At 30.1% G+C, this 26,524-nt stretch overlaps 1 protein-coding gene across 3 annotated transcripts; it reads right to left on the bottom strand.

Moving 5' to 3' along the window:
- Positions 1–1,054: 1,054 nt before the first annotated feature.
- LOC108568453 lies at positions 1,055–26,524 on the bottom strand. Of its 3 annotated transcripts, none has more exons than XM_017929550.1 (7): positions 26,311–26,524; positions 7,495–7,771; positions 6,160–6,365; positions 5,923–6,106; positions 5,640–5,861; positions 3,117–3,424; positions 1,055–2,376 (listed from the first exon to the last, which is right to left on the bottom strand). In XM_017929550.1, the coding sequence occupies exons 2-7, from the start codon at positions 7,759–7,761 to the stop codon at positions 1,860–1,862; spliced, it is 1,704 nt and encodes a 567-aa protein (XP_017785039.1). In that variant the 5' UTR covers positions 7,762–7,771; positions 26,311–26,524; the 3' UTR covers positions 1,055–1,859. The 3 variants fall into 3 exon arrangements, with proteins under 3 accessions (XP_017785039.1, XP_017785042.1, XP_017785041.1); XM_017929553.1 differs by lacking the exon at positions 26,311–26,524 and adding an exon at positions 10,424–10,582; XM_017929552.1 differs by lacking the exon at positions 26,311–26,524 and adding an exon at positions 7,824–7,948.

Here is a 26,524-nt window from a genome sequence, read left to right as displayed (position 1 = left end):
ATTCGTTGACATTGATTGTGGCGATGTTCATATTTGCCAAGGTTAAGTTGATTGCGGCAGCGGGGGCACTATTTTCAAACTAAATGTACTTCATGCAATCTCATTTTTTTATAGTAAAATGCATTATTATTACATGTACAAGCCACAAAGCAAAATAAAACCTTTTAAAAAACAATCAGAGACTACAGACTTATTCTCGTTAAGCATATCAACTGCGAGGTCGAATGTTAATGGAGGAGATGACAACTGGGTGGCCAAATCGTCCGTGGAGTTTTTCGCCAAATCTTTCGTCCGTGGTGTTGATAAATGCAGTAGTCTGAGAGGGCGAACCTGGTGACCATGCCCTTATATACCCCAGAAGCGGACCGAAATTCCTACGTCTTCCTTATTTGGCATTTCTCGTTACATGCTAAGGTGGGGCGGTTTGTGTATATTAAGACACGTTAATTTCTCTGATACATCTCATAGTATATATTTATATCGAGTGTATAGAGCAGTCAATTGAAATTTTCAGCTTTCTATATTTGTTTCAACGAAGGACCAAGTTGTGCGGGTGCACAATAAGAACTCGGTCTGGTAGATTAAAGACGGCGGTTTATTTTACTTATAACAATTATTCACTACTATTTGACTATACCCAACTAACTCTCAACGAATAATAATTTTCTACCGTGCTTATCTTCTCCAAGCCAATCGTTCATTTTTTTGCCGACGCACGGTATTGGCACCATTTACATTCGCGCATTAGGCATATCTGGTACAGTGCATACTGGTATTATATACATTATAGTTATCTTCTCGAGAACATGCCCACATTTTCTTATCTTTGGATCCTTGGGAAACCGACCAAAACTGTGTTTTTCTATTGACAAACTCACCACGAAAAGATATATGTTTTTTTTTTCTGAAAATTTAGAAGACATCCTTTTTTAATGAATAATTATTATTAATAAGAATGAAAGTATTTGTTTGGATTTTAATAATAAGATAGAGGTATAATTTCATTTTTGTTTTATTAATTTTATAATTATTACAATGTTTTTTTTTTTTTCACTTTATACATGATATTTTATATTACGCAAGTCGGAAACGCGGTCGCCTGCTCCATAATGCATACACCTGTACTTATAATAAAATCATTGTCGTGGACTCGAACCAATACACGATTAAGCATTTGCAAAGTCCGGTCCCTTTTCTTGTGGCGGCAGAGTCCACTTCCCTCCAACATTCTCTCAATACATTGCATCAAATGAATAAGTATTATTGCTAAACAATGTACACGCACTTAAAATACTTGTAATAATAATAAATCGCAGCGGATATTTTGATGACAGGGGAAAAACAAATGGAACGAAGAAAGGAAACGAATTCAAAAAAACGTAATACAAAAATAATTTTTCACATCTGATATTGTCGAGTACAAATAATTTCCCTTCCCCCATAAAAAAGAGACGAAACGCAAAAATTCGTATAGAAATTTATCCTTAACCATTAAACAGTTTGATTATATCACAATAACATGAAGAATATTTAAGTGAGAGAAGAGTTTATTAAAACCTAACATTATGTATTTTTTATTTGATTTTTTGGATTTATTTAATTTGAACACTAAGAGAAAACGTGATGAGTTCGGAAGGTGCAAAAGTTGTGTTTCAGTTTTCAGTCTTTTGATTGAGCACTTCTATCTTCCAGGATTCAATCACATTTCCTTGAGCTGCATTTCGTTGGACTGAACTAAGTACGAGTCGGTCTATCAAAACAAATCTTCTCCCTACATACGATATGATGGCCAAGATTATGGTGATGAGGATGATTGAACAATTCCATCGTGTGTCGGCTGAAAACACGCGCATTGCTGTTTACCTAGTCTTCGACGAGTCGCCTTTAAATATGTTCAGGATTTTGCCGAAGCCGCGTTCGGGCGGTGGCGGCAACTCGTACAGGTTGCACTGACTCTTGAAGACGTTGTAGCGATTGGTAACGCTTTGCACGAGCCGCTGTTTGTAACGGAAGGCGGTCGTGTCGATGGTGGAGGCGGTGTTGATGCAATCGTCGCCTCCAAACTCGCAGATCCTATAGTGGTGTAGGATGGCAGCGTCGGCGGGAACGTTGAATGTGCCGTGACCGGGAATAAATTCCCAGACAAAGTGGTTGCCGGCTTCGACGACAAACTCGGGCCTACAGATATATTTGGACCGTTGTTTGTGGGGGTGCAGCTTTGACTTCCGTCGCACCTTCTTCAGAGTCACCAGGCCAGTGGCCACCGAATCGTCGCTTTCATACACCCAATCTCCGTCTCCCCACTGAAGATAGAAAAAAGCGTTCTGGAATGAAAATGATCCAGTCGACTTTGTATTTATTCTCGTTGTCAACCACCTATAAAAAAAATATATTAAATACAATCCTGGAATATACATATTAAAAGATATTTTTTTAAAGAAACATTTACTAAATTTCCATAGTTAAATATCAAGTAGACAGGAATAAATTTGAATTTACATGACCAATATAACAAATTAAGAAACAACTAAGAAATGAAGATGCTTTTGGTATTAATATTTTTGATAGAATTCTTAATAAATATTCTAGAGAACTTTTCATTACGAAATATTTATCAACATTGAAAGTTTATTTGTTCTATAGACGTGAATGAGTTAATCAAAATTTAAAAATCAGGAGAATTTGCATAAAGGCAATAACATATTCACCAAGACGGAAATACTACTATTAACTAAAATTGTTAATTAAATAATATATATTTAAATCATTATTAAATCAATACTCTTCAATAAACTGTAAAATTTAAATTATTTTTATTTATTATTAGAAAATGATCTTGATTAAAGTTTTCATTTTAACAAATTGGTATCTGAATTCAAATTGTTTAACTTTAAAAAGTTATCGAAATATTTCAATTAGGCGATGTTAACTTTCCAAATATCAATGACATTATTAAAACATTTGCACGAATTTGTACGAAAATTATAAATGCATTTTTATGAGTACCATTCTATTAATTTACACATTCGCATTATGTTCGCACACTAAGAAATAATGCTTTGTGCGTAAATTTAAATGATTACTTCGTGTACTGATAAGATAGTTTACAAACTCACTCTATCAATTGGGGAAGGGTGTCGTTGTGTCTGGGTATAATATACTCGTCCAAGTCTACGAGCAAGACATGCGAGTACTTGTACATGTTCCTATACAAGCAGTCGTTGAGTGCGGCAAATAGGCCTTCCGTTCTGATCTCCTTCTGCGACAGCATATTCAACTGCCACGGCAGAAGACTCACTATTCCCTTTTCGACGTAATCCTTCAGGATACAGCCCACTTGCTTGCCAACAGTGTGATTGTAGAAAGTGAAATGCTCCACGCCCAGGATCCTATTGAGCTCGATGAATTCCAAAATCTGAAGAGCCTGTACACAGAAATAAATAAATTGAAACCAACTCAAGACAAAGTTAAATCAGGATTTGCAGTCAAGCAAATAATGTATGTGCTTATTTGTATTAGGAGCAACAAGTTTCCGCTAAAGTTTCTCATTACCTAGCAGTAATTGCAGGCGAATAAAAAACATCGCTTTATGCGGAATAAAATTACTATTAACAACCATAATAACTAATAATGATTTTTTAGAATTAACTAACATTTTCCATTAATGTAATTGATTTAAAAAAATGTATAAATTTAATCTAAAACTGCAAAGAGTCTTTATTGATCTTTCAATAATTTCCTAATTTATATAAAACTATCATAACAATAGAAATCAGTATGTGGTGGTAAACAAAGATGTAACAAAAATATTAATGCATATATAGTACGAGATTTTTAGACAGGATTATTGAACTATAATTATGTATACACTGGTACCTAGGAATGCGAATAACTTAATTTGCGAGTGTTTTCTAAGGATCAAAATAATTAATAAATTTTAACTTGATAAACGAGCTCGGTCTTGCAATACGAGAATTGTCTATACTCTAATCTTACATTCCGAGAGTTTTTGAAAAATCATTTCCACATTTTAAACCTCAAGATCATTAGCTTTGAAATACAAACACTGTATAGCTTTGAATATAATATTTATAATAATTACTATCTGTATGTCACACATTTATATCTGTTTCCAGTTCATATTATTCATAATTTTATATTTTCAAAAACATACATTCAAATAGCCAAATGTGTTTCACGTTAATCATCGCAATTTTCCATAGATCATAATTAAAAGGTACTTAAATAATCATAACCAAATAAAAGAAATAATTAGCTACTGGTAGTTGATTAATGCTTCATTTTTTCTTATTTTTACGTGAAATGAAATATAACTGTAATCACAAACCCAACTATAGAAATTGTATATTTTTGTGTTTTAATTAATTTAGAAATGTCTCGTTCAATTCACCTTTGATTTATCAAATAATTCAGTCCATTAATTTAAAATAACTTTAATTTCCTCACTATATAGATGCGATTAAATTGAGTTTCTTTCGTTTTTTTTTTAAAATATGTTTCATACATTTATATATATAAACATAATTTTTGTACAATGACTACTGACCGCAGTCTTTCCGCGCACATTATTTATTATCTGAAAAACATATTTTATTGTCTCTATTAAAGTAGATTAAAAGGTTCAGCTGTCTGACTTTTTTATCTATCTTATAACGATCTAAGGCATTTGACGGCCACGCACTTTATGTATATTCGCATCGCAAAAGTGGGAATTCCCCGAATTCTGTATCAATATAGACGGGTGAGATCGTGAGTTTACTTTTAATTTATAAAAAATAAATAAATGATATTTAAATCGTTGTTCATTGTGTATTTGTTATTTTCGATAGACCACAAAATAGACACCAAAGTAAAGCATTAAACAAAATCTACAAACGAGTTCCATATATAAACATGTGTATAATGTAGTGCATTGGATCAGAATCAATTAACATGAGGATTTGGTATTGTTATGTCCAAGTATGCAACCAAACTTGCACATGTCGAAGCGACAGGCGAGTTATAAGTTAAAAAGCAGCAGATGTATGAACATAAGTTAAGTAGTAAAACAAAAAAAATATCTAAGTATTACTCTGACCCATAATAGGTATATAGAATTACGTATTTCTGCATTTTTTTTATAATTATTTTTGAATGGCTACATTAGCTCGGAAGCGTTTATATAAAGTTTTTTCTTATTAATTTAAATATTTATTTCGACAATATTATCACATTGGCACTGATCCATTTGGTATCAAGATATTTGGTGAACGTTTACTAAATTTGGAAATCATTATATTTAATCACTCCATAATATATTAAATTTATTTTAATCAGTTATACAATATTCAAATTCAGTGTGTTATATTTGTATCGATAAAATATATGAAAACCTTAACTGTTATTAGAGCATGAAAACATGGTGCCTATTTTAAATGCCGATCTCTATTCAGGAAGGATTCCTTTATAGCTTCAGAAGCAAAACAAAGCGCATCCCTTTGAAGTCATGTCCTGCCGCGCTCGCTTTTTAATGAGTCCGTTTTTTTTTCTCTCGCTAATTTGCCATGGATCCCTTTGCAAATATCACTTTTTCACGTTTCAGCTGGTCATGATCGAAGTAAAGCTTAAAGTGTACTCACTCTATTGTAATCGAAATGCAGCGGTTTCACGCAAACCGCGAACTTTTGCTCGACGACTTTGGGCCTCGACTCGTTAAAGTTATTGTTCACGTGGAGCAGATTGGCAGGCGCCAACTTCACCTTGGCCACTATGGAAACGGCACTGGGTATACTTTGATTCCGTTGGAGTGGACATAGCATGAAACAGGCACTGTACTTTAAGTTCCAATTCTCGCGGATCACCTAAACCCAACAAACAATTACGCTCATAATCTGAAGATTTTTCTATTAAGGATTATTATACCTTTATCTTAGCAGGTACCGTCCTGGACATGTAGTGCTGTTGCGTGCCATTATCTGGTTTCGTCTTGTACCACAGTCGACACCAGACCCTTTCTGGGCCACGTGTCTTCGTCGCCCCAATGACGCGGATAGCGCGTTGACCTTTCCTGTTGTCGAAGAACGCAGAGAACACGTAAAATTTGTACCTGAAACCTCGTGAATTAGCGAACAACGTTAAATGTTTATATGTTCTAAATACCTTGTGCCATTGACGGTTTGCCAGGAGCCGTCCGCGGGACGCCAATTCCCAGCAAACTGGGGCAGCTGGCCCTCGGTCAGGACCTCGTTTTGACCTCCGGTTTCTACGTGGATCTGCACTGGAGCTGCAACTCTGCGACCCATAAGGACGGCCTCGATCGTATCGTCCACTTGGCCACCCATCCTCACTGATAAATAATCATCCCCCTATCATCAAATACGCATAAGAATCCGAAAACAATAAACGAAACTAAACGAGTAAACAAAAATGATTGAATGGCAACTACAGAAAATCAGTAAAACCAGAGGAAATTTGTAAGTGCGAACGGTGCATTTCCCTTATCCGGTCCGTGTGTCCAGCCCAAATATAACACGAATGGCAAATAACCATAGTGAAATGTCACTTTCAGAACATCGATAACCGTCTGCAGACGTTCTTTCGCTTCTTTCGACATTTCAAACATTTTAAACAATTTCTCAAATTTTCTATACAATTTAAATTACAATTGTCAAAATTTATCAACCAACTATGATCTTAGATATTCTGCGTATTCATTGGCTGATAAGGATAAAAATATACCATTTCACGCATATATTTTGTTTCCATGTGATATTGTTTTGACGTAACAGAAAATATTATTTATTGAAACAACTTGTTGCTGAATTAACTATACTTTATCATTATAAATTATAATTAATTTGAGGATATTTGCAATTATATACAAATGGTGAAAAATACCCATTCCGTGATCTATCAAATGATGCTAATAGAAACAAAATGCAACAATTGTTATTCCAAAAAAGGAAATAGCTGGTTTAGGAACGGGGGTTTACCAGCTTTAATATAAATGATTGTAATACTTGCAAAATATAATATATAAAAGGTATACACAGATTTGATATAATAAACGCGTTTAATTTAAACGATATACTGCGTTTTTTTATTTATTTTTATATATTATTTTATAATCTAATAATTTTGAACAATTTAGTTTTTAAATTCATTGAACCGTTCAAAACTTTGAAGTGTAGAAATGCAATTATTCTCGACTGAAATACAAATGTTCTAAAACGAAATAAATAAGATAAAGGCTAATTGTATAATAGTATTTTAACGCAGGGAAAGAAAATTAATTGATATATTATGATAGTAAAAGAAAATTTTCAATGTTTCATTAATATTACTTATTTCATTATACATATTACATTTTATAATATTATATATTAGTAAAAATAAAGTATTTTACAAACATATAAAATAATTGATTGCCAATCAGTAGTTATTTTTTGTAACTAAATATTGAATAGTATGTATTAATGTTTGTTAGATACGAACCTGTAGGATGTCATCGTACTCGTTCCGGTCCTGTCGATTATGGTAAGCCAAAGAACCGTGTCGGACAAGCACTCCGGCCCCACGACCCCTCTCATCAATGAGGAAGATCTCGGTGAAGACGATGATACCGAATACAGCAAAGAACATAACTACGATGAAGAAACTCATGTTCGCCCTCTGTTTGTTTCTCAATGCTGAATACCGTTGCGACTTCGATTTGCTACCGCTGGCACCGCCGTTGCCACCGCCGCCGCTCGAGGCCCCCATTTTTCTGAACCTGAAAATTGATCAATCAATCTAAGCCTCTTGAATTTCACCTGCACAATTACGATATTCCTAGACTTCGCTAGGTAACAGAACGCCGATAAATGCAGATAGCATTACGATTATTTTTATTTACGTTTCCAGACCGGTCTCGTTGACTTACGCGGACAAACCACTCTACCTAAATAACTATTTGCATCGTTTTATGCGATTTCCCGGTGGAGAAACTCGAACCGACTCTGTCGCCCACTTTGCATCATTTAACCTACGTACTTACATCTAATTTTTTAGCTAAGTAAAATTATAGTCTATGATCATGTTGCAATCTCAGAGGCAAAAATTACTAGCACTCACATATAAAAAAATCGACGAGACAAATCTCGGCTTATTTGCTTAGATTGGATGTCCCTGCATTTCGAATAAAACATTCAACGTCCACCTTTTCACCAATCAACAACGTTCCTCCTACTTTATACCCGGCGAACGGCGAAGGCTATACAAATAGAATTTATCACCGAAATCCCCACGAGAGAAGATCCGAATGCAATTTATATGAAGTTGTGGATCCCTCTATTTTATTATGTTCCGGTGCGAATAGAACAAGCAAACAGTGTGCACTGTAATATTAAATTATTCGAGTGAAATGGTAAATCTTTTATTTTGGCAATAATATATGCCGATTCGAGAATTGGCAAGATATCTTGTTGTTTCCTAACTTTAATACTCCACGCCATTGGTGCACAATGCGGATACATTAATATTTGATTCGTTTAACACAAAACGGTGGTGCATCATATCCAATATATATGATATACAATAGCGGTTCTCAACCTATGGGTCGCAATATGTAATGAATTGCAAAATGACAACTTCCACCTTATGTAAAAAAAAAGTATAGTATATAGTATATATAATATTTGTAAATGTAGATGTGTCAACTAAGTAAATCAATACATTTACTAATTTATCAATTAAATTTACATTAGAACCATAGTTTACTTAGAAGTAATAAGTAGCTTGGTATTATTCAATTTATTTTTATTAAAATATTAGGTATTATTATGTCTTTAAAATAAAATAATGTATTTTTTTTATAAAACTAAATTTTTTTAAATTTATTAACTAAAATATTTAAAAACTGAGTTATATTATTTTCTATCAATGTAGTAATTGTTTTTAAGTTAAAAGTAATTATAAATTGACAAATTTAAATATTAGAAACATAAGGGTTCATAAACATTGGTTATTGTTTTACAAAGTTTACTATTTACGTTTGGCATATTTTTTTGCTAATTAATTATTGTTCTATTTAGTGAATATTTTTTTTGTAGATATTTAATAATCTGTAAACTGATATTTACTACGTTCTAAACTTTTATTACATACATAAAAAAAAGTCGTATATGGTAAAAACTCACGCATATTTTCGTCATGTACGTACTTGATGAAGAAGAATGTAACTCGCGATTATATTCAAATTTCAATATGTCGTGAAACCGGATTTATTATTTGCGCAGAATATTGTAGTTGGTACTTATGACAGAATTTTAATTTTCGCGATTTTTTACTTTTTTTAAATATTCATATCCAGTTCTTACTGAGAATTTAAATGTGTCAAATCTTATTTAAATCATAAATTTGTTCGAATTTTCTTATTTCAACCAAAGCTACACCATCTTCGGACAATAGATTTAATAATTTAAAGGCATTTTGTATGTAATGGAATATTAATTTTAACGAAATAAATTATAATCATTTTATTGGTGTATATTCCTAAATTCTAAAGAATTGTGGAAAATTTATACATAGCCATTTTTGACGTACTATTGGAGAACTTAATTTTTGGGAATGCAATAATGCCTCACATGGTGCTGATTCGAACAGTGCGGATTCACTATAATCCGGTTTGAAAATTTCAACTAAATTTTTAATGGATCAAAGCAAACATAAATTCGAAAAAATAATAAGTTAATAAGATAAATGGTCAGTTATTTATCTATACACTTAGGTCTCCAATTTATAATAATGATAATAATAATAATGTTTATTGCATCAGTCTTACAAAAAAAAAACATATACAGAAATAAAAAGAACAAAATAATTATATACAATTTCAAAAAAAGTACAAATAGCACCTTGTACTATTGACCATAGGTCTTTCTGCCCTCCAAGTTATATTTGTACAAATTTTAGGAAAAACTATTAAAACTGATGTTTTTTGCATAAAAAAGATAACTGTCAACCTACTATATAAATTAACTACTTATTATATAGCATGATAACACTGATCTATTTTATATTTGTATTTTATTCCGCATTGCGTCAATTCGATATATATAATTCATCACAATTACGTCATATGGAAACAAAAAAATATACGTAAATGAACATAAGCTCAAAATTTTCGTTGACACAAACTATTTTGTTTTAAAAAATTCTTCAATTTCATAGAACGAAAAACTTACGGCTCATAAAGTATTTTTTAAAGTTAATTTTTTTATTTGTAGGTTTATATTTAGAATTAATTCGAGTCTTATAATATTCTAAACAAATAGAGTAACAATAAAAAAAAGGCTATAATTTATTAAGTTAATTGTCAAATGTTATTATATTTTTAAAAGTTGTTAGCAAACTGGTCTATTAATCATACAGATTACAGTATTACCTTGAAAAAATTCAAATATATCCTTAATGACGGCGATGATATTGTAAATTATAGATGTTTTGAATAAAAATCTATGAACAATTATAAACTGTTGGTTGAAAAACTTCACTCACTATTAAAAATTGAAACATAGTCACAATTAAAATAAGAACTTAGTTCGGTGTTTTTATTATGGAGTGCTATCTCGGTGAATGAGGGTATATCTACAAAAATAATTTCATCTTATCTACCAAACTCCTGGTCATATATAGATTACAGCTAACCGTAAAGAGACTGCGTGAGGCATTTCGTTATCTTTGACTCAGCAAGTGCACTGATTAAAGACAAAGAGTTCAAGGCTAAAACTATTAAGTATTAAAATCTAGATTTGTATATAAGCTGTGCTTAATTTTGTTACAATAAACACAAGCAATTAGACAAACAAAACAATATTTATTAACTTTTCTCGTTATCATTTAATGCAGATTATGACATTCAATATAGAAACAAACAAGAATGATAGTCAATGATAATCAACAATCCAAATAATCAATAAGAGAGATGCGATTACCAATTAAAAATGTATAAACTAATGTAAATATAATTATTTGTATCAACAATATAATATTTAAAAAAAATCATTGCGATCAATGAAGATATATTTTTTTTGTTATTGTTGGCATTACATACGGCCAGCAATATTTCAATTTATTATGCTCGTTTTTGATATGCATAATGTATCGAAGAATCGTATATTCGTCATTCATTTACAATAAATACATTTGTAGCATTGGTTGCATACAAAACACGAGATATACTTTTTCTACGTCATGCATACATTAATAAAGTGATCATGTAGGATAAAAAAATAAAGAAGAGAGCATCATATATCATTTTAATTAAACAAATGCACGTGCTTCCTTCCTTCGGTTTTTATGTCCATATCCATAAACCTTATGCATATCAAAAACGAGCATAATAAATTGAAATATTGCTGGCCGTATGTAATGCCAACAATAACAAAAAATAATAATGTGTAATACAGTAACAATAGTATCAAAAAGAACAAAGGCACACAACGAATCTCTGTCATAATGTTGATTTTTTTACATTGTTTTTGGTGTATGTGTGTGTTTTCATTTTGGTCCGTGGGGCTTTTTGTTGGATTTGCATATTAAATTGGGTTTGCATTTAAATTAGACCGTGCTCTTCCTCCCGCGAATGGTTTCGGCAAACCATTGGCATGCGCTGATTCCCCGGACGAAATTCATTATAATTCCCCGATAATTCACCGAATCCGGAATGGAAATTCCCGGATTGACGATGTACATTTCCGAATCCCGGTTGCGTCAGCTGAACGGAATCTTGGTGATTGTTTGTCAAATCTTCGCCAGGAATGAAAAATTGTTTGTGTCATATTTTATTATTTAGTTACGACGATACTGTCACGTTTCTTTCAGTCTGGAGGATTATTTTATAAAAAATTTAAGAAACTTTCAGAAATTATCATTGCAAGTTATTTTATAAGATATAAGATTTCAGTTTCATGTTTTAAAATGTTAATTATACTATTTAAATATGTCTAAAAAAGTTTATCTAAAGTACGTTCTAAAGAATTCCTTTTTTATATAATTAAGAAAAATGGATCATATCGTCCTTTTGAAATATAATACGAAATATTGTATACAGTGGGACCTCGCTTAACGAGTAATCCGTTCCAAAAATTCCGTGTTTTTACTCGTATAGTGAAACACGTTTTCCGGTATAAACTAATGTAAAATACGATAATGCCGAAGAAAAAAAACTGAAAAAATATGTTTTTTAACGTTTATTAACAAAAAATTATATAAACATTTTTAAGGCGATTCTCGCTTCATTTCCTCTTACTCGAAATGAACCATTTTCAGAAAATAATTAATTTATTAAATAATAATAATGTTTATTGCATCAGTTGTGCAGAAACAGAAATAAAAAGAACAAAATAAATATATTTTAAAAAAGTCAACTGATACAAATGGCTATTGATTACAGGTCTTTCTGCCCTAATTTATTATTTATGATACATACCTAATTATTTTTAACTAGAAAGCTATCTAGAGTCATTTGTTTCTGCCGATGCTTCAAAATTTGATAAAAATGCACGCATAGCTACTGTCTTGTTAGGGTGATGCGTTTTAATGTAGGATGCAACTGTTTCGCATGATTTCAACATTTCTTTTATTTCGCCTGAAGGTTATTGCTTTTCTTTTACCTCTTCTTCCACTGACATTTACTCCTGGGTTTTCTGAATGGTAGACATTTAGCGGTTTAATTTTCAAATAGCCGCTTGCATTGGCACAAAATAGCAGCGTGAGGCGGTTTTTCATTGGCTTGTCGCCGGGCATTTTAACTCCTCTGCTATTATGTAAGTTCGCTTGGGCATCTTTTTCCAGACCCGTCTCATCACAATTGTTGCGGCAGTTACTCTTCAGAATCTACGAGCTTCTCGAACCACCCCCCTCAAATACTTCTTAACGAGGTCGTTAAAAATCACTTTCGCCTTCTCACAAATGATGTTCTCAAATATGTTTATATATTAAAATAATGATTAGACGCAAAACTTTTTTCTTTTGTTTTTAGAGCAAACACAAATTATATTTGCAAAGTATAATTTGCTATAAACAAAGATGACAACATATACACATAATATGTGTTTACAAGTTTTGAAAATAATGAAGCGGGCGCACAATCCGTTACTTATCCTTTCCGCGTCACTCGTTATGCGAAACGTCGCTCGGTAAGCGGGTCATTTTTCTTACAACAGCAGTCCTATCAAAGCAAAAAAAATAGTGATTTTTTTATTCGAATTCTCGGCATTCCGAGAATATAACATGTGTTGCTGCATCTTATCTCCTTCGTTGACAACTTCAGTTTTATGTTTTAATATATTATTTATACAACTTAAATATATTCAGAAAATTGTGCAGCATGTTCCAAAAGAATTTCGATGAAATCATTGGTGTGCGGACATTTATAAAATTTCCAGTTAATATGTTCCCTTATATTTTTTTAATAAAATATATGGATCATATCTTAAAATATACGGTAAAATATAATATGAAATATTGAATATCTGTATTATCGTCTGTAGACATAATTCCGAATAGAATTGCATATAATAATTTCTATCAAATGAATTTTTATCAACAAATTTATTAAATGCCAATGCTCCCTTTGCATATAAATTTGTAATTCAAGTATTGCAGTTTTTTTTCCTAATAATTTCTTCTACAGACTTCAACACACCTCCAGATAATTTGGAAATGCTTTCTTGCATATAATAATATTTGTTGCTGCAGCTTATCTCTCTCGTTAACAATTTCTGTTTTATGTTTCAATATATTAGACATAAATTGTTAAATATCAAATAATCGCGACGAATATGTTCAAATAAAATGTATTTTATCCATGAATGAAATAAAATGACGTTATGTGTAGCAAATAAAACAAATCTGTTTGCTACTCTTGAATACATAGATAAATTATGATATAAATAGGTTAATTATTGATATGTCACATTTTTTTAATTACTAGATCAAAGTACATCAACTATTGTTTATTAGTAAACTGCAATTATTTTTACCAACTTTTCTAATTATAACAACATTTATGTTTTCATTATGTTTATGTTGTTTCTTATAATTATTTCAAATATTCTTGCTATGCAAAAGAAAAAAATAGAGCAAACGTAAGAATATAAATCTAGTCAATTTCTACTTTATTTAAATACTTAACTTCCGTCAAGTTTAGAAATAATATTGTAGGTGTACATAAAATATCCCAAACAAAATTGTGAAGCAAATTGAAATATCTGGATCAATAGCAAATGATTTTGCGGAATTTGAAATACAGTGGATGTGCTGGAAGTGTGATATTATTTTAAAACCCACAGTTTTTCTTGGGCACGAGTATGCAAAAAAGAAACGTGAGAGCCTTTGAAGCACTTAAAGAGAGATCTTGTAATAGTTTCGAGGACGCTCCAGAATTAATGAGGATAAAAGGTGCATTATGCAGCGTCCTCGCTCGTTGCCCAAAATTAAAATTACACCGAGTAAGCCATCTCTCAATTACTGGCAATATTTAAAAGCACTCTTGCGAAATATTAAACAAACTCCTGTATGTGTCTCCATTACAAAAACAGCTTATGTGTAAGTAGTTTTGAAATTAGAAAACAACATCTGCTTGCATACATTCATGTGAAAAATAATGGATTTTATTAACTTTATCATCGCTTTACATATCATCGCTTCAAAAGCGGTACTCTATAGTTATTTTTATGTTGATGTTTATATATAAAAGAACATAAAACACGCACTAAGCTGCTACGTATATGTGCGTGTTATGAGCGAGAAATAGTTAATATTTATAATATTACAAAAATAATAATTTATGGTATAAACGTTTAAAATTGTCCATTATCATTCGGGTCAACATGTATAAGTAACATTTGCAAATGATATACAAAATGAGGTTGCTAACTTTACGTTTTCGATTATGTATAAATGTTTAGTTTATTTATCTTCCGGTGGCGAAGATACGGTACAACACACTTTTTATTTTACTTTGGTAGACTGTTTTTGCATCACCATGGAGACGACAGTCAGAATTGACATACCAGTGATGCAGAAAGGTAGAAAGCGTTTGGTCACATTTTCGACCTGAAAACTTGCGAGACGAATGAACCATAAAGAGGAGACTTACGTAGATGATTTAGACCTAGTAGAAAGAAATGTATTTCAATAATGACATGGCAGTCAAAATCAAAGTTATCAGAGAAGTACTTCGAAGTAGAGCTATGGTTATTATAAAATGCATTTGTTAAAATTAAATGTATAGGGCAAAAAGACCTATGGCCCTTTGCTGTAGTTGATTTTTTTTTGTTTTTATTTTGTAATTTATTGTTGCAAAAAAAAATTATAATAAATTATTATTATTTTTAAATATATATTTATATAATACTTGTAAATCATATTAATAAGATGTAACTTTAAATTTAGTTAGAAAATAAGTTTATAGGAAGATTTCCGATGGGAAATCGTTCCGCTCCATATTTTTATTTTGTTTATCTGTTTTTATTTTCTTTTTTTTTTCTGTCTGACAAAAACATTCAACTTATAGCCCGAGATGTTGGCAGGTTGTGAATGAACAATAAAAGTTTAAAAAAAAATAAGTAGGAGTACCAATTACAAATTAATCTTCTATATCACATTTTATAAAATATATCTACTAGTCAATCAAACTAGTTCAATTAATTTATAATTAATTAATTCTACTTGATCAAACAAATATATTCATGCTGCGTAGATTGACAAATTTAGTTTGACATTTATTCTGATTAATAAGAGTTAATTTATGTAAAATTACTTCAAACTAATTAAGTTTCATTATAATTTATATTTGCTGATGTAATTACGTTGACTTGTAAATTGAATGAGTCATTAATTATACAGTAAAAATCAATATTTAATACTGATATACGTGTCTATTTTTATTTCTGATATAATTTATCGATTAATTATAAAAATACAATTTTTGAAATGATGTAAGCAATTAGAAACTAATTGGAGAAAAGCAGTTCAGAGGTTTCCCTTTTGACGGCATGTCGTTGTTTTGTCACGTGCTCTCCTCTAATTGCACTCCTTGGGATTTGCCTGACGTTTAATTTAGTGGAAAGATGAGAATAAGTCTAGCAAGAAATACAATTGCCAATGTATCAAAGCAGACGTGCTCGCAATATGAAAGCTTTCGATTGTAGTAAAATTGAAAGAGAACAAGCAAGATGAAAACAACAACAAAAATAGTAATAAAAAAAGGAACGAACCCGATTGATTGAAGGCAAATTAGGGGGCTGAAATTAAATGCGCTACCAAAAGGGCGTTAAGCTGAAATGCCTGCCTCTACCGAAAATCGATTTTCATCCATGTAACAGATTTCATCGCTGAAAACTTGATTAGTGCAAACACAAAGCAAATAACAAATTGCGAACACACCGACAACATTTTTTTTCAGTTTGATTGCATTTAGTTTGATGATAAATAAAATTGTTATCGGCATGTTAATTAATTTCAGACGTGCTTTTTAGCCCGTTTTTTTTGCATTTCATAGGCTCCGTATACTAACTACTGCTCATTAATTCACGCACTTCACGTGCTGAGTTATTATTTACCCGTTGTGTGGGCGCTTCGCCAGTGATTTTAATTAATAAGCGAATAATTTGAGAATCTGAGAATGAAGCTGGTCGTAAATAATTCAAAATTAGATTATAAGGATATAACACTTTCTTGTTAGAACAGTATTAGCACGTGTATTTGTTATGACATTTTCTTCAATAAACCGCAAACTACTTTATATTTAATGACATATATATTTAATATTTATATATAATTTATATCGGTTATTATATATTTTTTTTAATATCATAACGACCTAACTTTTATTATCCTTTCGTTATTTATCGACCCGTTATTGCATGTCAAAACTTTAAAAAGTTATAAAAATATTTGCAATAGAGAGCGAATTTTTATAAAATGAACAGTGTTATTATGTGAAACCTCTGATACAAATAAACGAAACAATAGCCTATTCTATTTTCGTCTACATGAAAATTTCTATCATTTACGAATGTTACGAGTACACTTATTGTTTACAACTAAAAAATGTTAATTGCTATACGTTGAATACAGTCATATCTTTTCAACATCACGGATCTTTTTAAAGTAACAATTAGCTTTATTGTACTTAAAAAAATTAATATTTTAAAGTCAACAAACATACGATTTTCGAATGAAAAACTACACTTTTAAAGACGTAATTGATAACATCATTAGCTATTGGAATGAAGTTACTCAAAAATGAGTTTGGCACAAATTATGTCGAGCAGAAGATGAAAAATAGGTTTTATTTCATTATAAAGTCTCAATAAGGCGGATGTAAGAAATCTATTAAATGTATAAGATGATAATTTTTTAGTGGTAATGAAGTCAAAGGAATATAAATGAAGTTAATGAAGATTATAACAAAGATTTAGTTAGGAATAAAAGAAGTATTAGGATGTATAATATTAATTTAAATAGTTTTGAAAATGTAAGCATGATTTACATACGTGTCGATGTTATAGTTTTGGACGAAGCGTTTTCTAAATCTTTGTAATAGCGTTGGTCGATCTGTATTCTTTGAGAAGTTTAACTTGCTATTTTATTGGCTTGTGTATTCTGCATTCGTGTGTGTAAATTTCTAACACCTTCCAAGATACCGGAATCGGTGGCAACTTTCGGGTAATGTTTACTTTTATAAATGAATCCGCGCATCCTGATATTATTCGAATTTTGAACGTTGGCTGGCCAGTCACTCTACAGATTCTCTTCCAAAGCAGTTGACTTTATATGCTGGTTAATCTACGTGTAATATCTTTGTTCATCTTAGTGAGGACAAAAACAAATTTTGATACATATTGAGTTCTTGTGGTTGACTCGCGGGTACTCAAGGACAAGATGTTATCGTAAGTTTTAGTAATAATTGGCCAAGTGTTCTTCATTGAAGTATTGGTAATCGAGTCATATTTTAATCGAAGAAGCATTCAGCGCGCATTTCGAAATGAACTGTAGAAAGATGATATTGAAACCGTTTTAATCTTTTAAAAGAAAAATATGCATACCAGACTAATGAAATATTGAATTTTAAAGTGTCACCAAAAAATAAATGTTTACCAAATTTAGCAAATATTCACAATAAACAAAAATTAAATTGGTTGATAAGCAACAGAGTAGAGGCAGGAATACAACGTCAAGTATATTAAAAGCAGCTTTCCTGGCGAAGAAGAATGAACACGTTTATCCAATTATTGAGATTCAATATTTATTGTATCCGTTTTTAGGATACATAATTTTATGAAAAATAGTATAAATGTTGTAATTCATGTTTTAGAATGAGTTTTATATTTTGATATGTACAAAATTCAGTTGTAAAATGAATCTCCTTGCTTTTGCTTATTATTCTTAGAATGAACACTGCAAAGTTTTGCTTTTTTTTAACTTAACAAATATATTACCTCAATTTCTAAATAACATTAATAAATACATATTTGTTATCATCTTCAATCGTCCATGAAATTTAGCCGCGTGTTTTGTGTGATTTTGTATGGTATTAAAACTTGTTACTTTACAAAGTCGTTCTACTAGAGTGCCACTCTACATATTCAGAGTAAACAAAGAGCATTATTGAACATACAAGTACAAAGTACGCTAAACTTTTGAAAACTATGAAACAATGCATTTTACTTTTGTTTTGAAATGTTCTTTATTAATGGTTCAGACCTTGCGTATTGAAACTAAGGCTTTGATTAATTACATTGTCTTTGCATGTAATCTATGAAAGTAATTTAGTTTAATGAAAATTGATTTATTTTATATTAAATATTAGAATATAATTTATAATCTATTGTGAAGCAAATTTGTTACGTATTATAATCTTGTAGATGGAAAATTGGATTTAATCCTTTTGTATTTATATACATTTAATTAAATATAATTGAATTAAACGTATTTGTCGTAACTCCAGAAATACACTTTATTTGTAACTGTAGACTTATTTGGAATATTTCACTCCGAAAGTTATTTTCAATATATTATCGTTATATTATGATTAATGGTTGCAGCGTTTTCAATTGGTATTGATGCACTATTAGATTGTTGGAGTTGCTTATTGAATACCATCACTCTTTTTAATCATATTCAGTCTTGTTTCAGATGATTTAAATAAGTTCATTACTTGTGATATATCATCTCTGTATTTATTATGTAATAATAAGTATGAACTTCTAGTTTTCATTTAATGCACGAAATTTGAAGATTACATAAATAATTTCTTAAAGTGGGAACATAATTGTTGAGAGAATAAAGTTATTATATGTAGTAATTATTATTTTGTTCAATTAAAATTTACTTTCTTTTTGTCAAACCAAACTAACGTACTATTAATATTTTTTTTAAAATACATTTATTAATTGCAAAATGCCAAATGCTGGTAACGTATTTGAAACTTTAACAAAATATAACTGAGCGGAATAGTTTCTCATTGAAAACCTTCCCTACATAATATAATATAAATAAATATTAATTTTAACAATAAAAACAAATAACTAAAAACGTTTCTTAGTCTCTTTTTTCACTTTTATCTAATAAATTCATTGCTAGAGAATTGGGATGCTTTTCTAACCGGTTTTGATATCGCTCACTAAACTTAGAGATTTCACTTTTCACGGTATTAATTTGTAGGTCATTGTGGATCACGTCGTTTGGCACATATCAGGGAGCTTGCACCGGGGTACGCAGACACTTCGATTGAAAACGTTGAATTATTTCTATGTTTGAGTTGCTCACTGTTCCCCAAAGCTGGATACCATAGGTTCACACCGGTTTTAACACTGCCTTATATATTAAAATTTTATTTTCTAGTGATCTTCTTTCAAGCAACCAATATAATTTATCGAATCTGATTTCTAGTTGCTTACGTTTAGTTGTTAAGTGTTTTTTCCATGTAAGCCTGCGATCTATACAGGACAGGTTCCTTTTTTTAGTGTTACGTGACTTGATTTTGTTTCAATCGTTTTAATTCGCCATTTTTTTTAACCATTTTTCAATTTTGTTCAAGCAATTTTGAAGTTGTTTTATTGCAAGTATCGAGTCTATATTTGATGTCAAAACTGCTGTGTCATGTATAAATGCTGTAAAGAAGGGGTCCCAAGTATACTTCCCTGTGGAACGCCTGATTTAATTGGAAACAACTGCGTTACCTCATTTTCAATTCTACTTTGGAACAGACGATCACATAAAAATGTACAAACTGTCGAATGCCTGTGTAATATCTAAAAATGCTGCTGTGCAATAGATTTTTTTTAATATAATAAATATATAACGTGTATTGCCACAACTAAACTATAACATAAAATGGAAAACATTAACACTTATGAGTAATATTTAACAAATTAGTAGCTAAAAACAGTCAAGTTGCTGACGTGCTAACAATGTCACCAGCAAATGTTTATCTTTGCTAATGCGAGAAGCTTGTAATCGTTGCCTCCTTTATGAAGAATAGTCAATTCCATACACTTCTGTAATATAATAAAAAAAAACTATCTAGTTATTTCGTCCCATGCTTTATACACAGGTCATCAATACTGACGTTAAAGAAACCCAAATCGAGGACATTGAAATCGGGGTTGTTTCTTATATTTCACAAAGTATTGGATTTTGATTGGCATGGTTCTACTACCAATAAGCCATTTTTTATTTATCGCGGGAATTAATTTCTCTGTAATTGTTCTAATATAGACATTTTGGTAGTTTTTTTTTGCAATGACGACCCTAATAATTAACCTTAATCAAATTGTCAACGGGTAAAAGAACCAAAGTAACAATTGTTACAAAATTTTATTTGTTCACTACAAAAAATATTTTGACAAATGTGAAACTTCACGTTGGTAGCCACTTTTTCAATGCTTAATTGATATAAATAATTACTGATCCATTTAATTCCATTATTTCAATAATCCATTTAAAAAAGTAATAATAGAATTTAAGAATATTTTCTTTTGTGTATTCATAAAAAAAAATCCATCAGAATTTAAACAAACCACACACCGAATTAGTATTAAAATATTTTGTTAATGTAAGTTGGACGGTATCAAAGGACTTATTTATGCTTATGATGTGTGTCGTAAAATTATTTAATTTTATGCCGTGACGTAAAAAACATTGGGAAGCATAGTATTAGACAATACTCGATATTTTTCGCATATTATTTAGATCACTATACAATTGGAAAATTACAACTACATCAATTCTATAAGAATAAAAATTATATATATAAACCTTCATGAATAATATACGTTATTCCAGGACTTAACATGAAGTCTATTATTTATGTATAAGAACCACTTAGACTCTAAGGGATTATTATTTGTAAGTTTCTAACATAAGGAAAAACGTTTCTATAGCAACAAATGGCCTTACCCTTTATATAATCATTAATTCGCCATGCTTCACGTTTAACAATTGACGAAATTTAAGCAACGATATATAATACTTATTAGTTGACCAGCACTTTTGGAACAAATATAATTTTAATTAAATTAGATATTTTTAATGAACTATAATAAGTCTTTACACAAAGGTAAATGCATACCAGTGCGAAGTTGTTCCATTGACACTTTACTAGTAGAACTAAATAATTTATGTTGTTTACAGTAACCGGTAAATGATAATGAACCGAACCAACACAGGTTTGTGCACAACAAAACGCACAGGAAATATTAATGTATAATACAGAAACGAGTCCTTTCTAAATTTAAATTAAAATATAACATTGTATACGACACACCCAACATGAGTCTCCTGAGCCTCGAATTATCAAATTAATTAGTTTGTATCAACCTTAAAATTTAAATTTTATAGTCGTCGCACCGGCACTGGGTGTAATTAATTTTTGTATCTTATCAATAGTAATAATTTGCACGTTCAGTATGTTTTGTACGCAATAATTTCTAAAGGCGTGTGTGATAAATGAAATGAATTTCTACAGACTGGAAACTCGCAAAAGCCGGGTACAGTACGCCAATATCCGGGACTGTTTGTACCGGACTAATTGAGGAAATTAAAATATTTATTATATAAGGTGTAAACTTATTTTTCTAAAAATTAAAAATTGGACTAAAATAATAATTATAAATATACAAACATGCAAAATAAGATCTTTGTAGAAAAAAATCAGCCTGGGTTAGAACTTGGAGGGTTTCAATCAAGGTACATTAGGTATTGGAAAAAGCTTAATGTGAGATATTTAAATTTGGGTTTTGAGGAGTACGCAATCTAGAGAAGGAAGCGACATTGGATTCTTTGAATTTAAATTTCACGGAGAGGGGAAAGGTATCGGTCAAGGAGAGGAACTATTTTGGTTTTGGAGCAAAGGAGATCACACGGAATAATTTAATTCATCTAATGGAAATCGGTACATTCTTGTTTCATCTATGGAATCAGCATTGTTCCAAATTGGTTTGAGAACCAAGAGTCCACTATATATTCATGATCTGTTTTTTTTTTCTTTTATAAAAATCGAAGGCAAAACTACAATTTGCACCATCATGATCCATATTTAATGACACATCGTTTGATATTTAAAATTGCTTTAAGAGAAATCGTTATTTTCCTTAGGAACTATACAAAGTATTATATTTTTTATTCTACTTTATTCAAACAGAATATTAATTATTATAATAATTTATTGGCTACAATTATACAAAACTAAATAATATAAATTAAAAAGAAAACAACTCTAACAATAAATAAATAAAATGTAAAATAAAATTATTAATAAAAATAAAATAACAATTCGATAAGTTTAAAACAATTGTAACTAGCCAATACGCTATCGACCTCGTTCGTTCTACCCAATCAAATGAAATATTATTACAAATATAATTCAAAATTAGTAATTTGTAAAATCACACTTAATTTTTATTAATCTAATTAATAAAAAATGCTTTTTACGAGTGTATATCAAATGGGAATGGACAATAAATTGTTTATTCGATTTCTAAAGCTTATTAAAATACTGCGATTGATCTGATATTTCACGTACAAATGCCGAGCATGTTAACAATCAAATCAGGTCTTCCGAAAGGAAGTGTGCAGGATACTCTACCTTGATGGAGACGACAATAATAACATCATGACAATGTTTACAATGATAAAAGCGTCTTATCGACACATTTACCCTTCAACGTCACAATAATAACATCATCTGACAACATTACTTGGAAAAGAAAGATCAACTCATAGAATTATGGAAGTAATAAAAACAATTGCACAAACTTACAAATTATACATATATATATATGTCACCACGAAATATTGTTCAAAATAATAATACCAAAACATTTTTTCGACAATATATTTATGTATCGACAGCTTAAAAAGTAAGTACTTTAAAGTCATTACTTCGTATTATAGCATTTAATTATATTATGGAATTTTTTAATATTTCTATAATTGTCAATCAAAAGATAATTAATAACTTGACATACGAATTAAATATAAATGTTTTAATGATTTGTACATGTTTATTTCTTACAGGTGTTCGGCATTTATTTTGTAAATAATTGAAGAAATACTATTTACTACTTTCATTGATTGTTGTATATCTATTTTGATTCTTTTACTATCTTTCCGAAAAAGTAATTTGTAACCTTGACGTAATTTGTAACCTTATAGTATGGTTTGCAGCAAATGAGTTTATATTTCCATGTTTTTGTCCTACTTTAAAAAAAAATCATTTATCAACAACACAACGTTTGTTGTTTAATTACAAGCATACTTTATGTTTATTCTTTCTTATTTTTAACATTTTAAACTTTAATAATTAATTTTACAGCGTAAAAAAATAGAATATGAACAATGTATACATAACAATGAAATAAAGTAATAATTATTGTATAATACTATTTAAATGATGGCAGTAATTATTTATTAGATCATGAGTTCTGTATATTGGAAATGACAATTTAAAATAATGGACACAATGATCATATAAAGCTATATGGCACTTTTTCGATTTACGACTCGCAATGTTTCGTCAAAAAGAAACATTGTAAAAAAAGCAAGGTGATTTTTTTGTTATACGGCTTTCCACTTTACGGCCAACTTTTCCAGCACGAAAAGCCGAAAAGCGTGGTATGCGTGTAGTTGTGTTTCAATATACATATCGTATGTAGATTGATAAGTTCTTTTTGCGTATTGTATTGCCTTAATGAAATTATATGCGTTACAGACTTTGGACGATATTGATCCAATGAATAAAAACATCCAAGTTAACAGATTACGCAGAAATAATGAAAATTATTATTATACAAATTATAAATCTAAAATAAAAGTGATTATGGGGCTTCAAATTTTTAATAAAAATATGCTAAAGATAATTCGTATTAAAAAAATAAAGTTAATAAAAAAGACAATAATTATATGTAGCACTTAATAAACTTGTTAAAATATTAGTTTTAAATACTAAAAAGTTATTTCTATTAATAGGACTAGAGTTAATAATGTTAAACAAAATTTATTTTATAAACTTAAAATCATCTGACTATAATTATCGTTGCAATGTTGCTAAAATATCTTATACTATAATAATACAAAAATAATTTACGTTTTAAAGATGTCCAGGAACAAATATATATATATATTTAATATATATGACTTGTAATGTTTTAAATTTAGTCTCTTATTTTATTTGATAAAAATATGTTTAATCTGTGTTGTGTAAACTGAAATCATATAGCGGTGTTTCTTTTGAACTGCTACTCACCTACAGTTAATTAAAGCTTCGAAACTGCAATGGTTTTAATTAACGACGATGTAGATATATAACTGTATTCATTTTTGCTTTTGCAATCAAAGTAACTTTGGAAATAACAGAACATAGTAATAACAAGTATCAGAACTCATTAGCTTCAATTTTATCATACGGACACTGAACTGAACACTACTGCAGTATATATTTGCATCATCTGAGATGCGAGATTATGTCACAACATAAATTATTTTATATCTTAAATAAATTGCATAACATCATCTGCATTTCATATATTACGTTATTGCATGTATTATTAAACCCCTTGACATTTCAGTTTATTTTCAATTTCTCATTTTATTACGCGGTAAAATTAATTATTATTTGAGTTTTATATATTTATAGTAATAAAGAACAAATAATAAATTTAACTAATTATATTATAACTAAAAAAAATTGTAAACTACTAAAACCTTTAACTTCTACAATGACGAATTAAATTCGTCATAAATTATGGATGAATTGAGAGTATCCAACCATCCAATAAAGCTTTGGTTTTGAGTAAATTAGAGTCAAATTGTTTGCGTCTCAGCAAGTACCGAATGATGACAAATAAAGTAATCATTAGAATTTCTAACGAAAAATAGAAAGTAAATGCTGAATGAACTGTAAAAAATATACATAAATATTTTCTGATATTTCATTTGTATGTCAAAGTTTGAAATTGTACTGTAACATTCCAAGAAATTTGTTTATAATATTTCTTTATACTTTCAGACCTATTTCTGCTACAAAATGGTGTATATTTATAATAATAATAAATAGTAACATATGTGAAGTGTCAAAATATTACATAATTAACATTATAAAATATGACATCATCATAAAATATGTTTATATTTTTAATGTATGATATAATTCATTCATAAATATATTATTTTTAACAATATATTAATGTAATCATATATTTTGTTTAGTTGTATTATATAAACATATAAAAAAAATGTATCCAGGTTATGCAACCGAAACAACTTTGTGTTAAAGCAACGCGATGTAATAGAATATTCAAGAGATGCCATTTAAATGTAAATTCATATTTAATAATATTAATGATAAAAAAATAAAATATGTAATGTATTGTTTGAGAAGTTTATCTTCGTATACTAAAAGAAACACGCACTGAATATTTGTTTAGCCATAATGAGTTAAAGTTAAAGAACGCGTTCTTTTTAGAGCGGAAGATTAATTTATTTCCTCGAGCCTCTAGCGTCGTCAACAAAGTGCGCGGACAATTGATAAATGTGCGGTATTGTTGCTGAATCAGAGCAGCCGCGAACTCATCTTTTGTTCTTGTTACAATGGTCACCTGTAAAGTAGTGGAAATTCGAGAAATCGAATTCCTTTTGTTTTCGCGTTTCTTTCATCTTAATGAACAGATGCTTCCCATCTGAAGACATCTGAGTCATCCGAGCGAAACTGATATTTAGGAAAAATGCTACTACTAAAAAGGCGGAAGAAGTCGTACTTACCGCTTTACAATTTGCTTGATGGAAATCTTCCTCCGTTTTCGGTCCGTCTTTTCCGGCTCTGGATTCGATTGTTTAGAGAAGGATCTTCAGGTCTTCGTGGGAGAAAATGTGGCCTTCCGGATCATCAACATCTAAACGGGTGCGTAGCCATCGCAACTGCGGTAGGACGAGGGGGATAAAAGCGCTCGACGCCTGGAACAGAACTATCGCGAAC

This window comes from Nicrophorus vespilloides, unplaced genomic scaffold, assembly GCF_001412225.1.
Source record: "Nicrophorus vespilloides isolate i.1.1-1 unplaced genomic scaffold, Nicve_v1.0, whole genome shotgun sequence".
NCBI lineage: Eukaryota > Metazoa > Arthropoda > Insecta > Coleoptera > Silphidae > Nicrophorus > Nicrophorus vespilloides.
The sequence above is the reverse complement of the archived record's forward strand: the minus strand, read 5'-3'. Positions and strand labels throughout refer to the sequence as shown.